The sequence below is a fragment of the Sturnus vulgaris genome (genome assembly GCF_052056855.1).
Source record: "Sturnus vulgaris isolate bStuVul1 chromosome 8 unlocalized genomic scaffold, bStuVul1.hap1 SUPER_8_unloc_1, whole genome shotgun sequence".
In the NCBI taxonomy this organism is placed as follows: domain Eukaryota; kingdom Metazoa; phylum Chordata; class Aves; order Passeriformes; family Sturnidae; genus Sturnus; species Sturnus vulgaris.
Window position 1 is genome coordinate 4,734 of NW_028275900.1, and position 26,680 is coordinate 31,413.

General features: G+C 47.1%; 1 protein-coding gene across 1 annotated transcript; it reads left to right on the top strand.

Moving 5' to 3' along the window:
• Positions 1 to 454: 454 nt before the first annotated feature.
• On the top strand, positions 455 to 26,680 carry LOC148219547 (TOG array regulator of axonemal microtubules protein 2-like; the record flags this gene model as incomplete). Its single annotated transcript, XM_088157425.1, has 17 exons — positions 455 to 669; positions 2,217 to 2,377; positions 7,517 to 7,713; positions 9,088 to 9,182; positions 10,149 to 10,299; positions 11,413 to 11,574; positions 13,340 to 13,516; positions 13,656 to 13,851; positions 15,521 to 15,626; positions 16,359 to 16,594; positions 18,092 to 18,244; positions 19,559 to 19,676; positions 20,633 to 20,736; positions 22,089 to 22,293; positions 22,870 to 23,086; positions 24,170 to 24,256; positions 26,445 to 26,680. Coding segments are annotated over 17 exons (2,816 nt in total), but the record flags the coding sequence as incomplete, so codon positions are not given.

Here is a 26,680-nt window from a genome sequence, read left to right on the forward strand (position 1 = left end):
AGCCTCACACAGAGATAAGGTGGGAGCTGGGCCACTCTCTGGCAGGAGGAAGGCTCTTGTGCCAGCCTGGAGAGCCTGTGCACATTGTCAGGGAACAGTTCTGCCCTGCAGCTGTCCCCTGCCCTGAGCTCTGCTGCTGCCAGTGCCCTATGGAGCTGCAGGGCTGCTGAGCTGTGGGGCAGGGAGAGGAGCATGTGCAGCTGAGCCATTGCTGGCAAGCACAGGGCTCTGGGCTCCCTGCTGTCCCAGGGCATCCCAGAGGCCAGGGTGTTCCCTTGGGAGCTCTGTGGAATTGGTCACTATTTCCTCTGGCGTCCGTCAAGTGGCTGCAGACAAGAGATTATTTCCCTGTGCAGCTATTTAGAAGTTTCCAGGAAATAGGTCCCATTCAGATGGCTTCAGATGTTTTAGGTTTGCATTATTTTATGTTATATTTTGTGTCTCCACTTTGCAGGCCTGGCTGGCTACCCTCTTGCCAGGAGGTTTTCCCAGGCAAATCCATCTATGCTCCTTCCCTCCAAGCCATTGCCGCCCATCCGGAAGAGCTCTCCTTCCACCAAGCCAAACAAGATGTGCAGCGGAGAGCAGGAGAATGGGAAAAACTGCACTGGCTGTGAGGAAGACAGAAAAAACAGGAGGGAGCGAGGTTCAGAAGGAAAAGAATATAAGGTAAGGAAACCAAGCTAAGTCCTGTGCTCCAGATTTTCAGCTGATGCCCTGTAGGCAGAGCTCAGAGAACTTTTCCAGTGGTGTGAGCCCAGGGAAGCAGCTGAGCCAAGGAAGAGCTCAGCTGGACACCGTGCTTCAGGCTGTCTTTGCAATGGGTGTGCAGTTCAGACTGCACATCCTCAGAGTGTAACAAGAGCAGGAGAAGTCTTTGAATGGTCTGTGTGCTCAGCTGTGGTTCTTCCTCTGTCTTTTGGCTGAGAAAACCCCAACAAGCTGTCACAGATGCTAAAGTTGTCCAATCTGGCCAAGCAATCCTTCTACATTTAGTAGCCTATGGGTATCTGTGAACCATGTCTAAGTCTTGGTTTTGGTTTCTGGTTTGCTGTGTCTGGTTGGGATGGAAAAATGTGTTTGCTGGAAGAGGCAGTCCTGCAAAGTCAGTTCCAGGTTGTCTCAGCTTCTGAGTTGTACAGCCATGGCCTTGTGCACAGTTGTCTCTGATGCTGTTTCTAGAGTTCATCAGCTTCTGGGCAGCTGTGTGCTCTGGCATGGCTTTGTCCAGAGGGAAGGGATGGGAGGTGGCCATGGGGAGAGCAGCCCAGAGCCCAGCCACACGATTGCCTTTGCAGCAGGACCAGCACCTGCAGTTGTTTTGGGTTTGCCGTGGGGTGCAGGAGGATGCAGATGAGCAACAGCTTTGGTAAACAGAATGTCCAATCAAAGGCTTGTGTACTTGAATTTACCTTTCCTGAGAAAGGGCTCAGTCTATCCCTGGCAGGACCTGATCCTTTCATAGGAGTTTGAACAGGTCCTGATTTGGCTCTTTAGCTGTGCCAGAAAGGATGGGATACTAAGGAAGAGTGTGCATCTGCCCCCTCTGCCTCCACCTCCCTTCCTGGCCAAGGCAAGGGGGCCCTGGAGCAGCTTGGGCAGGCAGAGACCTTCCAGAGAGCAGCAGGGTAGGGAGCTGTGCTGAACTTCCTGAATGCCAGTGAGCTTGAGATGATGGAGGTGTGGGAGCTGGAGAGCTCTGAGCATCCTGAGAGTTCAGCAGCTCCTGGGCTGAAAGGCTGCTGGGGAACTATAAGAGGGAAGGGCAGCAGCAGAAGAAATGAGGGGCTTGAGAAAAGCAGGTTTTGACATCCTGCAGAATGGCTTTGTGGAGACATAGAAGGAGATGAGCAGTGGCTTTGAGGTGCCTAAGGGACAGGGAGAGAATAGTGATCTAAACCCATTCCCATACCATCGAAAAGGCCAGTGGACGCATTGGCGCCCCTGAACATCTTGATGCCAAACATGTGGATTCCACCCAGGAATCTAGCCCCATATCCAGAACTGTTAATATGAGGCAAATCTGGGACATGGCCTCTCCTTCACCACTTCACGTTCCTAGGCCAACTTTGCTCATTCCTTGGCCAGGCTGCTCCATCAGTTTGCCTTGTCTTTTCCTGCAAGGTCCCAGCTAAAAACATGGCTAAATGTCTTGAGCCATGAATTGAGGGCAAGACTGGATGCTATCTCTGAGCACTGTGTTCTACTTTTTCCAGGCTTCCTTGCTGTATCCCAGTGGTGGGGATATGAAGAAGGCGTCATTGGGACCTCCTCTGATCCCCCCTATACAAAAGGCAGTAGATCCCCGTGTTGGCAGTGCTGCAGGGTCTCTGCACAGCTCTCTGCAGCAGAATGTCCAAGAGTCTCAGGAGATGAGGTAAGCCAAAGTGTCTGCTGCTCCACATTGCTGTTCTGCTTGCACTTCCCATCTCGTGAGGTTGTTTTGCACAATCAGCTCTCCCATGTATTTAAGCGAACCTCTGTGTATTCATCATTTTGCCATCTTTGATGATCCAGATCCATGTCAAAACCCACACCAATATGTCCCAGGAACAGAGGTGGTGGGGGAAAGAGGAGACAGGGCTTAGAAGCATCTCAAGACAGGTCCTCTGCTGGGCTTGTTGATTGATTCCCTCTGTAATGTTTGTGGTGTCATTTGGGAACTCTGTTGCATGGGTCTGGATCCAGCACATCATTGAATACTGTGATCCTTGACTGTCACCTTCAGCATACACAAGAATATGTTTGGACAAATATTGGCTACTGGAGAGGTGTCTGCAAATTCTCTTGCTGCTTCTTTTAATTTTACCATAGGGTGCCGTCATTTATGTGCCAACATTTCCTTTGTAGGAAACAGAAATATAAACAACTAAACCCAGCCCAGAACTCAGTGGTAGTTAGAAAAACAAAACTAGCCATGAAAACTAGCTTTGGAAAGCAATGACTTCCTGGGTGTAATTGTCCAATTGTGGAGGCCACTGTGGGTTATCAATTGCTTGGAAGGAAAGGGATCCCCAAGTAAATGTCAGGTGTAAATTCTCTGTGCCTGGGCCTCCACCCTGAAATAAAATCCCAGATAGATTTGGGGTATAGATGTTTAATCCAATCGATGTTTAATATTAAGGCATGAGCTAAAAAAACAAGAGGGCAAAGTGCTAGAGAAGATTTATAGGACTGTAGCTGATGTACAGATATTGGCTTGGATATGTGTGAGAAAATGTAGCTGCCAAGCTTATCTGAGTGATAACAACAAAGAAGGAGTGACAGAAGTATCATTCCAATTGAAAGGCTTAGTTAAGGCATTTAATGTGCCATTTGAATATCCTTGTGTAGTGAGTCTAGTGCTGGCTAAATGTCAGTATACCCTCTGGAATATATTTACTCATTTTTCTGCTGTGAGATAAGCAATTTGGAGGAGGTAAAAACAGGTACAAAATTTAAAGAGTGTAAAGAAAAACTTCATTAACAGAAAAAGGATAAGAAAAATCAGAATAAACTTCCAGAACACTTCTTCTACCCCCCATCTATTTTTCTTTCCCACTGACAATGGACAGACACAAATCAGTCAGTTTATCATCTCTAAAATAGTTTTCCTCCAGTTCACTCAGGGAGGAGTTTCTCTTGCTGTGCTAGGGATACTTCTCCACAAGAAATAGTTCTCTCCTGGCTTTAATGTCACAGCGAATCAGCTGCCCAGGAACGGAAAATCTTCTCACAATGTGAGAAGTCTCTCCCATACCTCACAGCTATCCCACACCTGCTTTCATGGGCCATGGTAATTTACCGGGCTGCTATTTTAAGAATGAGCTGTTCTAGTATCGAACGAAAGTTCTCTTCGTTCACTTCTGGGAACAGAGATTTTTCTACTGCTGTCACTGGGGCAAGGTTTCTCATCTCTCTCTCCGTTCAAATTTCTCATTGAATCCAAATTACTTCAACATCTGCTCACTTCAGCCCTGTTGCCTCTGTTCATACATGTGGTTAGAACGCTACATTCTCTCAATGTATTTTCATGGGTTACCCAGAAAAAATGGTTTGATGTATCAATTATACCTTCTCTATAGCCTTGCAAGAGGATTTCAGCCTCAGACTGAGGCATCTCCTCAAATTGCCCCATCTCGAATTTTACTCCCTCTTCACTGACTTCAGTGTCCATGTTGTTGTCTCTGTGTCCTCACCATTCCTTTTTCTGATTCGGGAGACAATGGATGTTCAGAGGTTTGTTGGTTCTCAAGCTGTATCAATTGAAACAGTTTTACAGAGTCCTGCAGCGCTGGAAGGTTGATCTCATGCCGGCTGTGCAGCGGAGAGATCGCTGGCCGTGCCTGTGGCTGCTGCTCAAGGGACTCCCTCCGGCACTGCGCAAAGCCACGCTGGCTGCCGGCGCCAGCCCTGCGCCTTTCCTTCATGCCGGGGCCGAGAAACAAGAAAAGCCGCTGCTGCCGCTCTTGTCCTGCTGTTCTCTGCAGGGCTGCTAAAAGCGGCTAAACGAGCCAAGTTCATTGCGAGCCCTGCCGAGGCAGTCACGGCCATGCAGTCCCGGCCATTCCTGTCGCCCGCGGAGGCTGGATGTTCCCGGTGGCCTGGACATTCCCGGTGTCACGGCCCCGCGGCGGCAGAAATCTCAGCCGAGCCGAGTTCTGACCTGGCCGCGCATCCATGTCGGGACTGGCCAGTTACCTCCTCAGAGGGCAGCCAAGAAGCTTTCCTGGGCTTCCTTAGTTTTTAAATGTGCTTTTCCACAGGGATGTGCATAGCTCTTTCAAGTGGTCTAACCAGATGCCAATCCCCAAACTTAGCCAGCTCAATGGCCCTTCTAAAGCAGTCAGTACTTTGGCTCAGGCATGTCCTAACAGGGAGTCACCCCCGACGCTCTACTGAAAACCAGTCTTTCATTAAATCACGACAACCTGCTTAGCAGCTGAGTTGGAAAAAGCATTTTTCTTCTAGATAGAGCAAGGAGGTGGAATATCCTTCTCAGGACACAGCAGTGCTCTGATCACATGCAGCACAAGACTGACACCAGTGTCAGGCACGAGCAGGCAAAGTCAAGCTTTCACAGCAGTACCAGAGAAGCTGCCCTCCATACAGACTCGTGTCTCAGCTTAGCAGCTCTTGCTGCTTCAGAAAGCCTGTAGGAGCCCCTTAGTTCCAAAAGAAGAGACAGCAGAATTGGGGAGTTAGGATGCAAGTTGAAGAATGAGTGCTGTGTTTCAGCTGAAGCTTGGCCAGCTCTGTCTGACTGCAGCAACTGAAAGCTTAAGGACAATTAATCAGCTTTGCATCTTGTTGGGTTTATGTGCTGCATTTCCTCCTTCATCAGAGTGACCAAACTAGGAAGGTTTGCCTCCTTTCATGCTACACTGCTTCTCTTTCTCCATCCTCATATGTTCTTTTTTTCTCCATTTTCTCAAGGCCAAGATCCAGCAGCAGAGACAGAGAGAGGAAATCTGAACATGCTGGTAGGTACAGGGCATGTCTGTCCTAAAATGACCATTGGAATCTTGAATCAGAGGTGACATTTTGAAAGCTTGTCTAATACCATTCTTTCAAAAATTTCTTTAATTTCCTTTCAATTCCTTGCTGGGCTCAGTGGACTCTCCCAGGACCCAGTCACTGAGAGTGTGCTGCAGTGGTGCAGTGGAAATTCTGCCAGTGTGAAGTGCTGAGTGGCAGGAGCTGGAGCGTGAACTTGGGTTCTTGGAAATGCATTGCAGGAAGAGGAAACATTCCTCTCCATCCTGCAAATGCCTTTTACCTCCCTGCAGTCTTTCTAGTGTTACAATTAGTAAAGAAAAAGAAGGCATTTAGCATAAAATGAGAAATGCTCCCACTCCTTCCCCCTGTCCTTGAAGGACAATTGGGGCAATTTCTGAGGTGAACCCTTTGAGATAAGAAGGAGATACATTTACACTACTTGGTTTTGCTCTGGGAAAAATAGGGAAAACTCCTATAACAGAAAGTCCTTTTAAATTTTTCGGTTAAGGAGAAGGAGATTTCCAAATGGATGCAGCCTATGCAGGGTCTGAGTTTGTCATCCTCTGACAGCACAAGCCCAAAGCCACCTATGGCAGGTTGACGATGACAAATCTCTTGCCCGGCTCTCTCTGTCTGTGTCAGTGTTGCAGGCTGAGGCTGGGGGAGGAGATGCCTTCTGCCTTGTCCCCCCATCCCTGCCTTGGCTGATCCCTGAGAAGTAGAATTGTGGCAGACAAAATGGGGTCTCTGGTGCATCTGTGTCAGCCAATGCTTTCGAGTTGAAAGCCTCAGTGAAAGTCTGTTGTTATTGTTTTGCGTTCACTGGGCATGTAATGATAGAAGAGATGAAATTTGAAGGGATAGTTTTGTTGATGCAGCAAAAGGGATCAGATCTCCTGGTCCCTTTGCTCTGGGTTATTTCTCCCAAATCCTGGCTACAGCCCCTTTGGAATGACTCTTTAATTGCTGATATGCAGCTGGAATGCTTAATGCAGCTAGGGAGAAGTATTTCTCCCTAAGTAAGGGGACATTTTTGCTGGATTCATTCTGGACTAGAAATGTCCTATCTCACTAAACCTTACCTCTCTCTTTTTTTACTGACCGGAATATTCTACAGGAGAAAAGAATCCAGTTTGGAGCTCGTTATTCCTCTCGTACTGCATGGCTGCAATATGATTTTAAACTTTGTGAGGCCATGTACAGAATTAGTTCCCTTATTTCAAACAGCTCTCTTGGAGAATATTTCAAAATGACTTGCCCTCTGCTACTTCCCTTTAGAAAAAATTTGGTTTTTCAGTATCAGCCATGATCAGCAATCTTTTGAGGCATGTCATATTCCTGTTGCATTTGAATGTTTCTGTAGGAAAGAAGGCAGGGATTAAGCCCTTGAAACAGTGAAGTAGAGCAAAGATGAAACTTGTGGATGACCACTTTATTCCCTACAGCTGCAGGCTTGCAGATTACTGGGGACATTGAATGGGGAAAGCAAAGTTTCTTTTGCATCTAACACGTGGTGCCATTATTTGCGTGCCCGTAATTCCTTTGTTGTAAGGAGAAATAAAAATTCTCTCAGAAGTGCAACACCCAATGTAGAAATGAGTGGGAGTCACAGAAACAATGGTCTTGAAAACTGCTTTTGAAAACAATCACTTCCTAGACAGTGTCAAATTCTAGAGCCCACTCTGAGTTTCCAACCCTTTGGAAGAAATGGGATCCTGTAGTAGTGGGGAGGCAATGGGCAACACATCAAGTCATAGAACCCTTCTCTCTTGGCTTGCCAGCTCCACATTGTTCAGAGAAATTCAACTGATGCTAGTTTCATGAAAAATGAAAAAACCAACCAATCTTTTCAGTAACTGCATTTGCTTTAAATTCCACACCCATTAGCTGGGTTGATTGAAAAGGCATGAGTTCAATTAACCCACTTCTTCTCTTGTACCTGATCTACAGCTTCTTCTGAGTCTACTACACAAACCCAGATGACGAAGGGAAAGAGCCGTTGGTGTGTAATAGGGCCTGGGATGCCTCTGTTCCCAAGGAAACTTGCTGACCTCTTCGGCATGGAGGCCGATGTGCGGAATCCCAGCCTTAGGAATGGAGGTCTGGGCTCCCGGGCGGCTCAGGGGGCCTTGGGCCAGGAGCCCCGGCAGAGGCAGCTGAACGGCGCTGCCCTCAGGGTCAGTGCCAGGGACGAGGACAAGGGGAAAACCCAGCATGGCTCAGCCTCGCACAGAGGTAAGGTGGGAGCTGGGTTGTTCTCTGGCAGGAGGAAGGCTCTTGTGCCAGCCTGGAGAGCCTGTGCACATTGCCAGGGAACAGTCCTGCCCTGCAGGTGCCCCCTGCCATCAGCTCTGCTGCTCCCAGTGCCGCGTGGAGCTGTAGGGCTGCTGAGCTGTGGGGTAGGGAGAGGAGCAGGAGGCTGCATGTGCAGCTGATCCATTGCTGGAAAGCACAGGGCTCTGGGTTCCCTGCTGTCCCAGGGCATCCCAGAGGCCAGGGTGTTCGCGTGGGAGCTTTGTGCAAGTGGGTCAGGGTGTGCCCCTGTTCTGCCTCAAGTGACTGCTGGCAGGAGCATGTTTCCATGTGCAGCTATTTAGAAGTTTCCAGGAAATGTGTCTCTTGATATATGGAGCTTCAGATGCTTAAAAATTGCATTGCAAACTCTGTTATATTTTGTGTGTCCATTTTTCAGACTTGACTGGCTGCCATGTTCCCAAGTAGTTTACCCTGGGGTCAGGAGTTTCCCTGCCAACTTCCCAGATGCCCTTATTTCCCAAGACCTCGCCTTCCACCCAAATTGCCCTCCTTCCTCATGAAGCCCATATCTAACTCCCTCTTCTGATTAAGCTGGCCAATCTGCACAATGAAATAGTATTGATTTAGAACACTGGTTTTCTTACACTTTGCAGCCACTTGATTTCAAGTTCTTAAATGTGAAAAGATGTTGTATAGAATGAATAATGGTATGAATTTTAACAGTTGTTTTGGAGAGTATTTCAGAATGAGCTACATTGTTCTACTTACAATAAGAAAATCAGCCTTTAGTCAGGCTGGCCTGAAAGTAGCCCAAGCTTATAGAGTTTAGAAAGAAAATCCTTGGAAGAACTAATTATCTCGTGTCAAGAAAACAATTTATGTTTGGGTAACACTCCTGCAATCCTAAGTTTTTCCTTTCATGTCCTCTAAAACATTCCAACAAAGTGAAGAAGATGTTGATCTAAATGCATAAGGTATTAGAATCTGGGAGTTCTTTTAGGAAACGGAAAGAAGATGTTTACTAAAATCAGCATAAGGGCAAATAAGAATATTTGTCAAGAGCAATCTCCATCTCTGCCCTTCCCTATCAAACACAGAGGCTCTCCAGCATTGGGGCGCTGAGGCCTTCATCATGTAGCAGGTTTCAGTCTGCTGGCCAGCACAGTAATGTCATGTCTGCTGCCAGTAGCCCATCCACTGGGATACGGTCCAGGCATATGTGCCTTGCTGATCTCATGCACCATCTCTGTCTTATGAGAGCTCTGCAGTCTGGAACCTGTCTTGCCTGTTGCCCAGCATGATGTTTTTGAGGGCTTGAGTCTGCCAGAGATTTACAGGAACCTTTGCTTCCAGTAGCAGGCCTCCCACTGAGCCAGGCCACGGAGATGGATCATCCCACCAGTCCTGGTCTTACAAGTGACAAAGACCTGAGGGACGGCTTTGGAAAGGTAAGGGATAAGCACAGGGATGAGCAGAGTTCCTTTCCAGTGGCTGTTTAGTGCTTGGCCCAAAATGTCACTGCAAATCATCATCTTCCACTCTTGAAGGATGGGGATTTTCTTGGGAATGTATTTGACTGCTACAGAGCAATGAATGGCTTGGCTGTTTCCAGTGGTGCCAAAGTCACTGGTTTAGAGATGGTGCTAAGGTCATGGCTGAATCATTCTTTATGTGCAAAGGCCATTTTAGAGAAGTGCTGAATGGCTGAGCAAGCTGCATATCAGTGAAGGTGGGCAAAGGACACCCTGAGAAGCAGAGAAGCAAAGATTCTAATGCTGAATATAAGCAATGCTGCAAAATAAAATGGGAGCATTTGTTTTTCCTGGTTACCTTTCTGGCTGTATCTCACAGCTCTCTCATTGTCAAATTTTCTGCTCATCAGTATCAGTGGTCCTGCACCTTGTTTTCACATGTTCCTTCCTTTTGGTCTCCTGGTCTCAGAGACCAAGTCATTCAGAGTCCTTTGGAGCTGAGTCCTTCAGAAGCCAGGAAGTGAGAAACAGCTGCAATTCCTGGCCAGGAGTGTTAAGCAACACCCAATTACTCCTTCTTGCTGCATATTGCACATGGTTTTTATTCTCCTGACATGGTCTGTAGGAACTGAACTGTCTGCTCACTGGTCATGGGAGCTCTTCATTTGTCTTGGAGCATTCCTATGATTTTCATGCATCAAGCAGGGCTTCCTATCATAGATGGCATTTGGAGCAGTGTAAGGTTGTGGCACCAAAGTGTTCCATCTCACTGTGTGTAATTGTCATAGTGAGGATGGGAGATATTCTCCTCAAACTGTTGGAAAGTGTATGGAGCTGGATTCAAGACTATGGCACTCTATGGACTCTGTGCTCCTGATGAGATGTTGTGCCTGGTTTGTTAGTCTCTGCTTACAGGCTGTCATGTATTTCCATTGCAACTAGATCCGTGGTGCACTGTGCATGTTGGCTGAAAGGAACTTAGAGCCAAAGGATGTGGAGCATTTTGAGGAAGAGATGAAGAAAAGGAGAGAGGAGAAAAAATCCTTGCAGCTGCCTCCACAGAGAGTTGAGCCCAGGGAGGCAGCTGAAGCAAGTAAGTGGTGCCTACACTTATGGTCCTTTTTGACCCCTTGCTTGCCCTTTGCAGTGTTGCAATCAGACTGGGTGGCTATTCCACTTGCATCTGAGTGGAAGCTTGCATGGATTGATTTCCATTGTCCAAAGAAAAATCCAGAGGCATGAAGTGTCTTGCCCATGGCCTCACAAAGTCAGGAACAGAATATCAGCTTCCCACCTTCAACTCTAAAGTCTTTCAGAGTGGAGAATTCTCTTTTGCAAAGTCGCCAGGGTCTTCAGTCTCTCTCTTGGAAAAAGATTTGGAGAGACTTGGGCTTCCAGGGAAGGTGAGTCCAGGAGAATGCTTTTCAGCCAAGGTGCAACCTGGAAGAAACCAAATTCAATTCCCTCTAATGAAAACACCAGAGATCCTTCTCCCGCCACTCCCTGCCAAGGAGCTGGCGCTGTAGAGCTGTGCTGAAGCCCCGAGCCAGTGCTTCTGTTGTAGCCCCAGGAGCAAGCAGCGTTCCCGAGTGAATCCCGGCTGAGGGGCTCTGGCTGCAGTGCTGTTTGCTCTGCCCCGGGGGCGGCAGCAGGGACCTTGGGGGCAGCACTCAGCCCGAGGGCATCACACAAGGTTATCTGCACTTTCTTTTGGGAACTTCTCCAGGCTGCCTCTGAATCAGGAAAGCAAAAGAAAGTAAAGCAATACTGGGTTTTCCTTGTTTCTTAGGGGAAGTATCACTGCAGTTTGGATTTAAACTAGAAGAGGGTAGATTTAGATTAGATATTAGAGAGTATTTTTTATAATGAAGAGGATGCAATGCTGGAAGGTTTTGCCCAGAGAATCTGTTGTTGCTCCATCCTTGAAGGTGTTCAAGGCCAGTTGACATGGGCCTCTGAGGAACCTGATCTTGATGAAAATGTCCCTGCTCCCAGGGGTTGGACTAGATGGTGGTTAAAGGGGCCTTCCAACCCAAACGTCTCTGTGATTCTGTGATGCTTGTCCCATGTTAGTGTGCCAGTGTACTACTTGAAGTTCTTTGGCATAACAAAGAGATGTTAGCCAGCTCCAGCCAGTTTTCTGGCCATTTCCATTGTCACCATGTGCAGCACACTCCACTTACAAGCTCCTCTTTGGTCCCTGCAGGCTTTAGCCTACCACCTGTCAATGGCACAGCTTCCAGTGTGCAGAGAAAACACCCTGGTAATGCCTTGAAGAAGAAGGTCTTGAGGAAGCAGGACAAGGTGCCCTCAGTGCCCAGTATTCCCATCATCCAGGAGGAAGGCAGTGTCCCATGCAACTCCTCAGGTAGGCCTGCTCCATGGCAGCTCTTTCCCATACGGATTTTTCTTTGCACAAGGAGCACAAACTGCCTCCTGCCTCAGCCAGCACAGCTGGGCTCTTTGGTCCATAGCCTGTCCTGAGAATGAACAGTAAATCTACTTTGCAGTTACTCCAGCTTGGTAGTACATCAGCAGTTGGTTCTTAGAGACCCATTGGAAAGCTGAGCTGAGTAAAATAGTGGTAAAGGCCTAAACTCTGGCTTTTGCCCATCCTGATAGTCCAAAGTACAGCGCTGGTGCCAGGAGGCAGCTGTAACTGCAGAGATGAGGTGCGGGGCAGTGTGCCAGGGTGTGCTCACTGTGCACCTACGAGTGCCACCACCATCACTTGTCCACTGACCATCTGGGCCCTCTGCCTGTGCTGCTGTCCGGCTCTGCAGCCAGCTTTTCTGCTATCCCAGCAAGGCTTGTCTCTGCATGGCAGGCAGTGGCTTGGTGCAGTCGTGCTGCAGCTGCCACGAGTGTGCAATGGCTCGTGGCTGCTGCCATCCCATGGCCTGCAATGCCAAGAGGGAACAAGCAGTGTCTCCTGTGTCACAACACCCAAATAGAGTGGCTGTGTGTAGCAGATGACAGCCAGGAGGGGCTGCCTGGTGCTCCCAGGCTGTTTGCTGCCTGCAGCAAATGCACAGCACATTGTCCCTGGTGGCTCTTATCTCTCTTTTCTGGGTAGTCTGCCTGTGCTATGATCCCAAGTAAGGTGAGATAAGAAGAAGGGATCTAGGAATGACACTTGGAATGCTCTTTTCTAGTGATGCTACTTCCACATTCAGAATTGGCCAGAACGAGCCTTACATAGCTCTCCACTCTTATGGAATCTAGATGTGTATGTCTACATACTTCTGTAGGGACATCACTTAAGTCAGTGACAGGGGTACATCAGTGATACCCAGATTAGCTCTCGTCTGACTATTTTTGATATTACAGTTTCCCTCACAATTTTTGAGATCATGCAAAGTAGCACAAAAACCCTACTGATTCTCGACTACTTCATCTAGATTCTGTGCCATATTTATACTCCATCATTTTTGAAAGCTCAGCTGTTTTCATCTACACATTAGAAAATGAGCTTTGAGTGCATGACATGAAATTTTTGATTGACAGTGCTTTTGATGGCAAATGGATTTCATAAGAAATGCATGTATCATCTGATTTTGCTCACACCTTGTTAATTTTTTTTCCTAACAAAAAAACCTTAATTACAGTAAACCCAGGACAACATATTATCAAGAGAGTGCATCTGTCACCAATTTACATCTCTATTTGAATGTTTTTATCCTCAGTTTGCATTTGGAAAGCTTTTGTATGTATTATCTAGACTGGAAATTACATTTTTCCACAAGAGAAAGCTTAGGCATTGCAGAGTATGGACACATGTCCATTTGACGGCAAATAAATTTCACCTCAGCTGTTTGAAATACAGCCAGTGTGTACCTCGGAGACAGCAAAGATTCCCGATGTTAGGAAAGAACAAAATCTATAAACTCCTCCTTTCCCAATAGTAGGCTAACATGTGTGGGCACTCAGCTACCTGCTGTCTAGAATATTTGAAGTCAATGGGAGCAGAGGTGCTGTCAGGTGTGAAGGGTCAGGTATGGCTGTTCCCTGGGAGTTGTTCCATGAGGATTCAGCCGGGCCCAGCAGGGCTGGGTTGTTCACGCTTGGCTTGGTGCTGCCACGAGGCAGCTGCAGGTCTTCCTCAGGGAATTGCAGAGTGCCTCTGTCCTCAGGGCTGGAGGCAATCAAGGTGCTGGGACAAGAGAGGCTCCTGGGGGTTTCCTCCTGGGGTAGCCAGTCCCGCTGGTGGGCACAGTGTGGCAGGGAGTGGGAGTTCTGCGGCCTCAGGAATTGCCGCTGGCTGTGCTACCTGTGGCACTTGGGAGCTGGCAATTGCTGTGTGGGCAATTGTCAGGTTTAGCCTGGAGCTGTGCCCAGCTGGGGCGGCTGTCAGAAAGCAAGGAGCCCAAGGTGGCAGAGGGCAGGGAAGTGTGTGAGCCAGTGCCAGTGTGCAGCACATGGAACTCTGTGTGGGAGCTGGGGCTGCAGGCCGCTCCATGGCGCGTGCCTTGCCCGGGGCTGCAGCACTCAGGGCTGACCCTCTCCTTACAGTGACCTCGCAGACGGCCACTGGTGCCGAGCGCCGAGAGGAGCTGCTCTGTGGCAACGGGCACAAGGACACAGCCTCTCCTGATCCACAGCAGTCCTTGCGGGAGGCACTCTCCCTGCTCGACAGCGATGACTGGTAAGAAAGGCCCCGGTCACTCTGTCTCCCTCTTAGCGTTAAGGGAGGTTAGAAGTGAATCTTGCTAGTGCCTCTGAGCCCTGACAGCCCAGAAGGCCAAAGGGCACTTGTGAAACCACCTCAGAGCTGTGAGGGGATAAAGACTGGAGTGTTGCCTTTTCTTGGCCTTGGAATGCAGCTGTGCTCCAGCTGCAGCAGGTCTGTGCTGTTTCCTTGCTTTGCCTGCTGGTCTGTGGAGTTGCAAAGGACATCTTGAGGGAAGAGAGGAAGCTGTGGGACGAGATGATTTGCTAACTGAAGGCAGAAGCAGGATGGCAGCAGTTCTGATTGTAGAGATTTGGGAGCCTTGAGGCACTGGCCCAGTGGGACTGAGTCAGATTTCTCTCTGCTCCCACTGATGACAGCAATGTCAGGTCACAGGGTCTCCCTGTGACCTATTGCATGTGGATCTCAGAAGCAGCTGCAGGGAGTTGCTGTTTCTGAGAAATAGACTGATCTGTGCTTTCTTGTCTCACAGCCTGTCATTGATCCTGAATGGGTCATGGCAGAAGAGAAGGAGAAAGAAATGAAATCGTCTAGGAATCTTGCACTTTTAGAATTGAACTTCCTTCTCACTGCTTCATATGGGCCTAGGATGTTTTGTCAATACTCACCATGTGTCCCAAAAGTAGACAGAATGAAGCCCAGATGTGATAAGCCTACAAATGTTAGGTGATGCTGTCTTTTTGATGTCGAGTTTAGCATCCACTCACTGGTGGATGCTTCATTCACTCAGGGGTAAAGACTCCATTCACACTGGGATAAGCAAGAAAAATCTGCCACATCTGCCACATCCTTGTGCAGAGTCATTTCCTTTGCTTTGTCTTCCCCATTTCTGTTTGGTGCCCTGTGAGGTGCAGAGAGCTTCTGCAGGTGTGGGGGGGTCCAGGTGACATTCAGGGCTGCCTGTGGGATCTGTCACCAGCCCTGTGCAGCAGCCCTGATGCCTCACACACCTTTCTGTAGCTCCAGGCCTGCACAGCGCAAGAGTTGAGAGACAGAGTTGTCTGCACCTTTTAAATGACATGTGTCTGTAGTGTGGATTGTTTTAGGTAGAGGATTTTGGGAAAAGGCAGACTTTTGACTATTCTTGCCCAGGTGTGGAATCTTCTGGGACATTCTGATGCTGTTTGCGAATGTGGAGGTGGAGTGGAAGGGAGTGGGTGACAGACAGGCCTAGATTGTAGAGTGGAAATTCAGCTCCAGAGTGCCAGTGCAGACTCTCACAGCTGAACTGCTTGCAGGGGCTGGCAAAGAAGGAAAATGTCCCAGTGACAGCCCGATGAGATTTTGTCTTAGGTACAGGTAGAGGGATGAGACAAAAAAACCCAGCATGGGCCACTCTCACAGCTTGTAGGAAGCCATGCAATAGGAGCTAGAGATTACTGAAAGGCTGTCTTCTAAAACAGCCATAAATGAAGACTCTGAAGTTCCTGTATTTGCCTCTTGGATTTGTGTATGCTTTTGAATGCCACAGCATCCTGTGGCAATGAGATCCACGATTTTATTAAGTACTCCTTGAAAAGCACCTCCCATTGTTTGACTGAGCTGCCAGCCTGGTAATTGCAGGGGTTGCTTCCTAGTTCTCAGTTGGAGAGAAAAATCAATCTTTTTGGTACTTGCCTTTCAGGGAGACGAAGGAGAAGGGACTGGGCATCATCAAACACCTGGCTGGGTCCCATTCAGAGGTCCTGCTTTCAAGACTTCGTGAGATTTGCTTGGCTGTTACCAGTGAGGTGAGGACACTGTTCTGAATTGTCCCCTGTGCTTCATACACGATGTGTAGGGTAGATATGGGCTTGTTCATCTCCATGTGTGCTCAGGGACTACATTCATTTCTGTTTTTCTACCTTCTATTTCTAATGTCTGTCACCTGTCTATAGGATCTGTGTGTACATGTAGCTGTATTTACCGGTAGGTTGGGTATCTGACACGCATCTTTGAGTGAGCTGCCATTAGAATGAAATGTGCAAATGCAGAAACAGATCCACTAATTATGTTATTTGCCAGCGTTCTAAGCTCTGCCCGAGCTGCAATTCAACACTGCAAATTATTAGACCTGAGTCTGTGTTTTCTGTTTCCTGGCTGAGTGCTTGACCAGCTGGTGTAGCTTTTTTGAACAGGTGCACGTGACTCTTTTATCCTTATGACTTGTGCCTTTGTGATTTGAACGCAGCACTTGCTTTCATTTGAGTCTTTGTTTATCACATAAAAGAGCCTAAAATCAAAGCACATGTCATTATAGAAGGGTTAAGTAGAACATTTCAGTGAAATGGGGTTTCTTTTATGCCTGAAGTAAGCAGGTGCCAGAGGAAATGCCTTTCTGTGCCTGTGCTCTTCTGCTCATTGGGTGCTCTCATGTTCCTCTGTACACAGTGGGACATGTTGTCATTTCCTGGGACTTTTGTCGAAGGCCACTGGTTTTCTATTCAAGGTGATTCTTATGTTTCCCCTCATGACTTCCCCAGGTGGCCAACCTCCGGTCTAAGGTGTCCCACTCGGCCATTATCACTCTGGGAGAGTTTTTTATGACCTTGAAGGAGGACATGGACTCTGAGGTGGATGAGGTTGCTCGGGTCCTTCTCAAGGCAGTGTGTAACTGCCCAGAGTTTGTTGAGAAAGCAGCCAGTCAGACCCTGGGGATCATGGTGGACAATGTGACTCCTGCACGAGCAATCACGGCTCTTGTGGACAGTGGAGTCAGGTAGGTTCTTCTTCTTTCAGTGATGTTTTTCAGCTTCCTGTGTGCAGGTGGAGAAGGGATGAGAGAAAGAATAGGAATAGTGGGAGGGAAGGGTCCTGTATCCTTCATCTTCTGTCAACTCAGTGTCTGGATTCTCTAATCCAACTCCATCCTTTCCTCTTGTCCCCAGTTTCGGCCCTCCTGCAGCCAATGAGTTCTCAGAATCACAGAACTGTAGATTATGGGGAATTGGAAGGCACCCATCAGGATCATTTAGTCCAGCACAGAACACCTCGAGGGTCACACAATGTGCCTGAGATTGTTGTCCAAATGCTTCTTGAACTCTGTCAGGCTTGGTGCTGTGACCACTGGCCTGGGGAGCCTGTTCCAGTGCCCAACCACCCTCTGAGTGAAAAACCTTTTCCTGATCTCCAACCTAAACCTCCTCTGACTCTGCTTCCTGCTGCTTCCTGGAGTTCTCCCAGTCTGTCAGAGTTGTCTAAATGTGATGAATGGTGGGGAAGAGAAAATGGCTGCAAAGGCTAAGGATTTGCTCTTTTGTGCTTTTGTGGGAAGAGGAACAATTGCAATTGCAGGTGTGATCACTCTTTAATAATTCAGAGCACTAAGCACAGAGGCCTTGGGAAAAACCATGCATCCTCATTATTGCATTAACTTGAGAACTAGGGAGGGGACTTGATGGAGCATGGAGTATATGGGGGAGAATGTGCTGCATGTGGCACAGGCTGCACAGCAGGTACAGCTCCTGCCAGAAGGAGGCTTGTATGACTGTCCTGGCCATAGAGCTCTATTTTCTATTCAAACTGATATTTCAAGTTAGCCTTGAGATGATGAATCACTTTACAGGCGCCTTCACATGCAGACTGCCAGGAGACAGCTGAAGCAAATGCTGCCTTAAGTGTTTGTGCTGGGCCTGGTAATTGCCACTCTCTAGAACCAGTCTAAAATGACTGCCACTCATTCATCAGCTTTGCAATATATTAAAACGTTCAGATGTATCCCTTGCCAAGCCTCAGAGAAGAAACAGGCTGTATAGCTGTATTTTCTGCAACTTCAGAGCCACCAGCATGTTTTCTATTCATTTGTTGTTTTGCAAAGCTCTGCAAATTTGGAGATTAATGGCTGGACGGAGCGTCAGTCCTTCTTCAGTGCTGTGTAGTGGGTACCCTCTGATGGGTCAACAGGAATTGTCTTACATTTCTAAAGAAGTCATATGTAATCTCTTTCTTTAATCTTTCTCAGAGTAAATATTGGGAAAGCAATTGAGTATCAGATAGTGCAGGGAGACTGCATTCCTTGTTCTTCCTTGCAGACAGTCCTTCTGTCCAATGCTAACTTTGAGTTTGTCTGAGGACAGAACCTTCTACGGGTGTCTAAAGTGTCAGGGTGAGCCCAGGCCTCCTTCCCCCAGCAAGGACAGGGAGCACGCTCTGGCCAAGACCTGTGCTGCTCTTGCTCCTTCTCCCTGTGCCCCAGTGTTTGCTCTCCTGTTCCCAGGAGCCGCCATGTCCAGGTGCGGAAGTGTGCGGCCGAACTGCTCCTGTCCCTGATGGAGAAAATTGGAGTCACGAAGCTCCCAGGCACAGCCAGGGCTGAGAGGCTGGCGCACGCGGCAGGGACGCTTGCTCAGGACCGTCACAAGGATACAAGGTAATGATCTTCATTTCACCTCCTGAGACAGGAAAACTCTTTTGTGTCTGTCTATAAAGCTAAAACCACAAAAGAGTGGAAACTGAAGAAAATATAAAATTACCTCACTGTGTGCATAAAGGCCAAACTCTCAGAGAATATGGTGGGTGGTATGGGACCCATAAGGGTTATTGATTCCAGCTCCTGGCCATGTGCAGGACTTGCCAAGAGTCACTCCATGTGCCCAAGAGCATTGTCCAAATGCTTCTCGAGCTCTGTCAGGCTTAGTGTTGTGACCACTGCTCTGGCTTGCCTGGGGAAATGACTGTACTGGGTGTCCAATATAAATTAGTATTGCCAACTTCCTGTGACTTGAAGGACTCTTTCCTGAGATCAGAAGAGCTCCGATTAGGCAGTGAAACAGTTTTGTTTGGTCTTAGGTGCACAACACAAAGCCAACGTCTTAGCTAATATTCATCACTGGAGGATCCCAAACATCTATTTCTCATTAACTTAAGACTTTGCTAGAAGCATTTCAGAGGTCTTTAGCTAATATATTTAGGCTTTCTAAACTTTTTCTGCAGATTTCTCTAATGCTGTCTTCTGAGGTTTAATAACCTCCAAATTTCTTCCTGAAGAGAACTGTGATTTCCTAGTGGCAAAATCAACCAAAGCCACCAAATTCCCCTTACTGTGATGATTAAATTCCCATTAATAGCATCCAAGAACACAAGATGAACTAGCTGCCCCTGTGCATACATATAGTATAGAATTACCAATAGGAAGCATGAGGTGTTTTGTTCTGGCTTCCCTGTTAGTTCAAGAAAGGCAAATACTGTTATTGTATTGCCATTGCAAATGGCAGGAAGGTGCTGCTAAGAGGATCTAATAAGAAAGCAGATGTGTTATGCTTGCTCCCTGGGATCCTTTGATCCCACAGAAGCACACCCGCAGTTTCAGAGTTAAATGGTATTTTTCTGTTGCCTCACGTTCTCCTCTTGCCTCTTCTGTTCAGCTGACAGCACTGCAGAGTGACAAGTAGTGGTAAAGCTCTCTCTTTGCTGAGTAGGTAATGCCTTCTCATGCAAGGATTGCACCTGATGAGTTTAAGGCATCAGCCTCTTCTGCTAACCGTCTCCCTTTCTTTGTTCCTTTTTTTTTCCCTTTTCCTTCCTTCCTTCCTTCCTTCCTTCCTTCCTTCCTTCCTTCCTTCCTTCCTTCCTTCCTTCCTTCCTTCCTTCCTTCCTTCCTTCCTTCCTTCCTTCCTTCCTTCCTTCCTTCCTTCCTTCCTTCCTGCCTTCCTGCATTCCTGCCTTCCTTTTCATCTTTCCATAGGCATTATGGACAGGAGATGGTGAAGATGTTGCTGAATGACCAAAACTGTAAAAAGCTTTTGGAACGATCCGTTCCGCCCTGTGACCTGGAAGATATTCTGAGAAGAATGAAGAAGAAAGTAAGTGCTTGGCAGGAGAAATGTCTCCTTTTTGCAGATATTGCCACTGCTAATAGGAGATCAAACATGGGATCAAACATCTCATTCCTCTTCTGCTGAATCATTTTGCTCTTGGGAATGAGCTGTTAATTCCTACCCTGTTCATCTGCAGACCATGAAGTAAATTATATTATTAGGGGAAAGGTGAGGTTTTGAATATTTTGAATATTGGTCACAAACAGGAAAGCAGTAGAGGAGAAAATGAGTTTACATTTGGGTGTAACTCCCCCACTGCGCTCTCCCTACTCTGCCCCCAGTAAAGCAATTAAAAGACAATAGTGCTTCTGAAGAGAATAAAGTCTTTGCAAAAGACACTGGAAGTAGTAGTGCCAAGACAATTTCCAAAAATGCAAATTTGTCCAAGTCAATCCTAATTACTGCAATTACTGTCTCTCTTTTGGGAATATTGCTTGCTGTCAAACCTTGTGGAGCTGGTAGAAGCTTGGTGAATTCAGCAGCATTCAGTAGAAAATGATTTCTTTGTTTGGAGGGAAATTTTATTCTTTTTTATCTACCTTATAGAAGGGATTGTGCCTTTGAGCGGGAAAAGGGAGAGCCAGGTTGAACCAAATCACCATCCAACATAATGGGACCACTCCCCAAAGAGTCCAAATTTTTCTGCTGCTTCCTTTATGAACATTCGTTGCCAACCAGTTTGCATTCTTCCCATTTATAGTCAAGACTCATGCATTTGGGTTTTAGACTGCTGCTCAGTATTTCATCACCCATAACCTGCCTTGAGCTATTGCAAACAGAGTGTTGGCATCACTGATTCTCTGGCCTGTTTCCTTCTGTCAGTTAGGAAATGTTTCCCTAAGCCTTGCTAGAAGTGATCCTGGTTCTAACTTGTGTTTTAAACAGGCAATTTCCTATTTAATATTCTAAAGATTGATGGGGCTTTCTCTATGTCTTTGTAGGGGATGGAAGAGCAGAAGGGTGAACGCCCATCTGTCAAGAGCCCAGTGAAGAAGAGGAGCGATGGCTCCAAGAAGCCCCAGGCCACATTGCCTTCTAGTCAAAGGTACTGAGCACTTTTGTTAGATGTGACAAAGCACATGACAAGCTGGACATGTCTCTTCCTCAGGAAAATCTTTCTAGCAGTGATGGCCTGTGCCAGAGATTGTTTCCTTTCCCTACAAATGCTCTATGGCACGAAATGTCTACTTCTGCATTGCACTGAAGAAACTTCTCTGGAGAGAGAACATTAGGTGACAAAAGGCACCCATTGGTTGCAGCTCAGACAATTCAGTGCAGTGTTGAGGGCAGTGTTGTTGTGGTTAGGAGAGGGCTATATTTCCACTGCCTGACTTGGGACAAGTCAATTCAACCAGGGTTTTTTTACATCTGAGTGGAGTTTTTTCAGATGGGTGTTTTGATGAGAACTCCCAGCCTAGAAGCATGATGCCATTCCCTAAACCAGCCATTCCCGTACAAATGGTTTGGCCTGGCTGAACCATGCTTTTCTTACCCTCCAACATTACCAAGTTTGAGTAGTAAGTAGCAAGGCAAATCCTGAGCAACTTTGGTCAACAGGTGTCTCAATGGGGACTTTTTGTCTTGATAATTCTGTCCTTCATATAGTTTGCTTGATGGACAGCATGTTTGGTTGATTTCCCACTGTGCTGCAATCTGCATTGAAGAAAGGAATTTGGTCCTTGCTGTGTCTTCATGACAGTGGCAGAGCTACTTGTACCTGTTCTCCTCTGACTACAGAGGGGATTTATTTAGCTCTGTCATGCTCAGCGGTGGCAGCAAAGGACCACATGCTTCAGTAGCATAGCTAGGAGCTTCCCATGCTCCTGGAAGAGACAGGTTGATCCAGGAGAATTGTTCCCAGTGGGTTTATGAAGCTGTGGATCTAGTCTCTAGGAATGCAAACTTAATGTGAGTGTTGTGCTGGGATGTCTGTCTTCTGTTTTTATCTGTGTTACTGATTTTCTGGATGCTTCAGATATGCCCCTGTTCATCTGCTCAGATGCATGTGAGCTCCTGTTCTAGATTGTCATGCCTGGTGTAGAGACATTTCTCCAGAGTGATGAGTTTACTTATTAGAAGACTCACACCTCCCATAACTGGAGGCATTTAAACTTGGCAGTAGAGTTTCTCTTTCCCCACAAAGCAATGTGTGCCTGGGAATCCATCTGAAGATAGATGAGATGCATCTCATCCTTGGTTTTGCTGAGTGAGCACTGGCGAGGATGTTACTTACAGATTGACTCCCATAAGGATTGTCATGAGGTCCATGTGGTTTTTCAGAGCCTCATGATTTTCTAGCTTGAAATCACATCATTAGGAAAGCTCCCGTAGATGTTTTGCTCACAATTATCTGCAGGTATTGTCACCAACAAGTTGTAATTTCGTTTGATTTTCCAGGGTGATGTCGACCGCTGAAGGACGCCTCCTCCACCGTCGAAAAGCCCAGATCACGTTACCTCCAGCTAGGGATGAAACGGAGACGCTCCAGAATCTTTACAATCTCCTGGAAGCCAAGGGGTTTGAGGCACGGCTGGAAGGAGTGGCACTCCTCCTAGAGCTGTGCAAAAACAGCCCCAAGCTCATCACCACTCACATTGTCCAGGTATGTAGGGTATCTTCACTGTTCCTTCCCTTTAGCTCCTCTCCCAAGCCTGTAGGAGTAAAGTTAATTCAGTGTGTCTTGGCACTACATCCTGGCTGTTTGGGACAGGCTGGTCCCTCTGACCCAGACCAATTTAATGGAGGTCCAGGCTTCAGGACAAGTTCTTTCAGTCCAGCTGCATTTGTCTGGCAGGTGCCTATTGATGCTGTTCATCAGAAGATGCCAGAATTTTCCATTGGTGTAACTTCTGCTGTCTCCTAGTCGCAGTTGGGTTAAGTGAAGGGAATCCAGCCACTGAAAGCATGGCAATTATTCTCTAGACAAAAAATGGGTTTGGATGGGGAAGACAAGTATCAGGCTGAGTTGGTTTAAACCAAATATTTTTAAAAGGATACTTCTGTAATGTCCATCCTGTTTGCACAGGCAAAACACGGGCTACTTCTTTCAATCCGAGTCTCTATTCCACTTGGTAAAGATGGTGTTTACCCTTCTTGGATACTGAATGCTCATTTCTACATCCCTTCTTCAAACTAGAACATTATAATCCAGCTTTCATACTGTTTGTTCTCTTCACAGATTTTTGATTATTTTCTCCTGAGAGTATCTGACACACACAAGAAAGTGAAGCAGATGGCGCTGGACGTGCTGGCAGAAATCATTGCCATCCTGGAAGATGCCTTGAACCCAGTGATGGTCCTTTTGGTGGAAGGAATCCTGAAGAACCTGAACTCAAAGGACCCTGGGGTTCATGCCACAGCTGTGAATGCGCTGGAAGCATCCATTGCTCATTTAGGTAAGGCTGAGCCCTGACATGGACTCTCGCCCACTGTGTCTCTGCCTCTCTCACACAAGAGAACACTGAGTGCCTTGAGAGCTCTTGGTGCCTGTGGAACACTCCAGGTGACATCCACCAGAAGCTGTGGGGGTGCAGTCCTTATGCACCAGACCCCAACAGGCTTGAATGGTCATCAGCATTTCCCAAAAGTGCCAGGAGCCCTTGGGTCTGTGCTGCTTGTCTGGAGAGGAGATCCTGGACAACAGCTTTGCTGCAATTCAGAGGCAAAGGAGGTTTTGGAGTTTGCTTGGATCCCATTTGATTTCCCAGATGAAGAGCTTTGCTGTTGGCATGAAGGGACACTGGCCCATCAGAGCTTCTGCAGAGCATCCTCCTGGAAGGCTCCACATTATAGGCATGAGCTGCCTATTTTCCACCTTTCTTCTTTGTCTTCTTTTTTCAGCGGGGAAGTTATGATTCACCAATTTAATTTCTTTGAAACTAACAGATAGAAATCAGCTGTCAGTTATACATTCTTACACATGTTGTTTTGCATGGGGCAGGACGGCTGCAGCAAATAGCTACACAGGCAAGGGCTGCTCTAAATTCCTTTGTTGCAGAGATTTATGTCAGCTCTGAAAATGATGCACTGTGGAAATATGCCTGAAAAATGGAGAGTTGAAGATGCAGATCTTCAAGGGCAGGTTCTACTTTCTCCACCTCAGCTGCTCTGTGACCTCATGGACTACCTGATTCAGTGCCTTTCTGTATCCCAAGTCTGGGCTTCTTCCTGCTTACTCTGCAATGCAAAACCGTTTCACTGCTTACTTGTGATTGAAGTCTTGAGGTCCGTGATGGGAAATGTTTAACATAGCTCTTGGTACAGCAGAGAATGTTGCATTTACAAATGTGAAAGGAGAGATTTTCTTTGGGAATTTAAACCCCTCCCAGGTAGGCTGGAAGGAAAGAAGAAAAGGATTCAAACATCAACAGAAATTTACTTGATTTTATAAGCTGAGGCTGCCCTTGCCCTTTCCCTCCCCACTCTCTTTTCTCCTATGACCTCAGAAGAGTGAGCAGAAATGTGTGTTTCTCTTGTAGATAAAGTATCACTGATGAAAGAGTTTAGCAACCAGTGGAGTCAACTGAGTGGCCAAGCTCTGCTGGAGGTCACAGTGTGTATCACAGGTATGGCATCCCCTTGTAAGTCAAGAGGTCTTCCCAGGGAATATTTACAGGGAACTCCTGTGAATAGACAGTAGAGTAGCTGCTCCAACTGGGGAGGTGCTGAGCTTGTCCCTGCTGCCCAATCCCCATGGCAGGTGTGTTTGGCAGGTTTTCCCTGGCTGCTGCAGAGGTGTGCAGCACCTGAGATGGGGGTGGCGCTCAGCCTGGGGGCTGAGCTCTCCCTGGGGTATCTCAGAAGCCACGTGCAGGAAAGGGAAGGGCTAAAAATACCCGAACTGGCTCCTCTCTTGGAAGCTCAGGGACATCTGTGATCCATTAGGGAAAATGGTGGCAAGTGCTGTTGCAGGGGATCCGTTTCTTTTGTCCTCATGGGATTGTCGTTTTGCTCTTGGAAAGTTTTGAGGTTGAACCCTGCAGTGCCTGGGGTCACAGCTTAGGTCAAAACTCAACACACATATTAGAGGCATGGATTTGGTGCAAGACAGCCTTTGGGGGCAGAGGGGCAGAAGCAGAGTGCTGAGGCTCCCTGTCTGTGCTGTCCAAGTGGCACTGGACTGAGCATTTCAAGGTGTGCAAACAGTGTCTTCCTGTGTCACTGCTGTCCAAAATGCTACAATTGCAGCTGATAATTGATCCCTCAGAGGAGCTTGCTATGTCAGCAGTAGGCAAGGAATGGGAAAATGATAATCTTAATATATAGTAGAGAAGAAGATTTATAGCCTTGCTTGAACTGGGGCTAAATCCACTAAGTGAGGCAGCATCTTGAAATGCAAGGTTTGATACACTTTGTGTCTTCATTTGGAATCTCAGAAGGACAATGTTCAGTGATTAGAAATGTCAAAGGCCCTTTGAAGAGCATTTGAATCGAGTAGATCTCCATGAAGAGGGAATTTAGTTTTGGAGTTATTTTGATCTCCTTTTCAAAGAAAGGAATGAAACATAAAATAGGACTACTTTAGAAAGAGCAGATGTTCTCTCTGAGATTAGTCTGAACAGACAGTGGTTTCTCAAGTACCGTGTTGACCACTGTCTTTAATTGCATTTAAACTGAAATTGACTCCTATTTTGAAATGGGTACCATAACCCTTTTTCTACTTAGCAGAATTGGTTTTGGGTACTTTCAGGAGCTGTTTAAATGTGGATGACTGCTGGTGGATTAACAGCCTAGAAAAAATGAAGTCTCTTCCACTACAGAATAAGAAGTGGCTGCTATAAAACACTTTGCCTGTGCACAAATTAAGAATGGTCTGCAGAGCATTTTAGAGTTTGATCTCTCAGCTAAATCTGCCATGCAAGGAGCCTATTGGTAGGAAATTTAAGTCTGTATTTGATATAGTTCAGTTCAGGAAATGAGCAGGGAACAGGCTTCAGAGAGAACGTAAGAAAACACTCGTGCTTTGGTTAAAATTTAGTCCACGGTGTAGCATTTTTTTTCTCTCTATTCTGCTATTTCAGTGCACATTATAAGAAAAAATGTGATTAACAATGGAAGGGGAAATGCCATTAACATATGGAAATGGACAAATGCCACGACAATGGGGTCTGGGTAGTTATCTAAGACACCCTGAGGTTTGAACAGGTGTTTGTTGGAAGCCACAAAAGCATTCTGCCAAAGACACCAGCTGGCCACTAATGTTTCTAATCCAACTGTCAAGCAGCACCCATCTCTGGTGGGCTGGAGTTTGGAAGTGTAGTCCAATACTGTCCTTTGGTATTTGCCACTGAGCAAAGGGAAGAGCCAGATTAGACTTTGGCACTTGATATCAACGGTGACAAAAATGGAATTATCCATTACATTAGAAATCTCTCAATTGCCTCTCTACAGTTACTTCCAAATCTTCAGTGTGGGCTTAAAGAACTTCCTAATGGAAATAACAGGCAAGTTGACATTTCAGTCATTAATCTGCTCACTGCATCAGTCTGTTGATGCAGAAGCAGATAATGAAGTGATCTAGTAAAGGTACAAATCCTGCCACAGCTACAAGGCTCTGTTTGGAGAAATTAGTCCTGAGAGGTTGGTGGTTCTGTGTTGGGGAGGCTCAGCTGCTTTGTCCGTTTCTGGATCATGGTGCTCTGTGTGCTATTTTGTTGCTCTTAGGCAGAGAGGCCTCCAAGAAGCAAAACCAGAGGTAGATCCTGGTTTGCCTTGAGCTTGGTGGTTAAGGAGCTTGTGTCTCTGTCCTGGCAGTGCTTGTGGAAGGGGTTTATGGCAGGAGCCCTGAGGTCGTCCAGCGCTACGCCCTGCCCGTGCTCTGGTCCTTGCTGGAGAACAAGGCGCTGCCTGTCCGAAGCGCCAATGTCCGCACTGTGGTCACCAGGCTTGCCTCTGCCCTCCACGAGGTGATGGGCACCCAGCTGCAGAAGCGTGCTGCCAGCCAGCCTCCACATGTGCGGATAAACCTCTCCAGCATTTTGGGCTGGTGA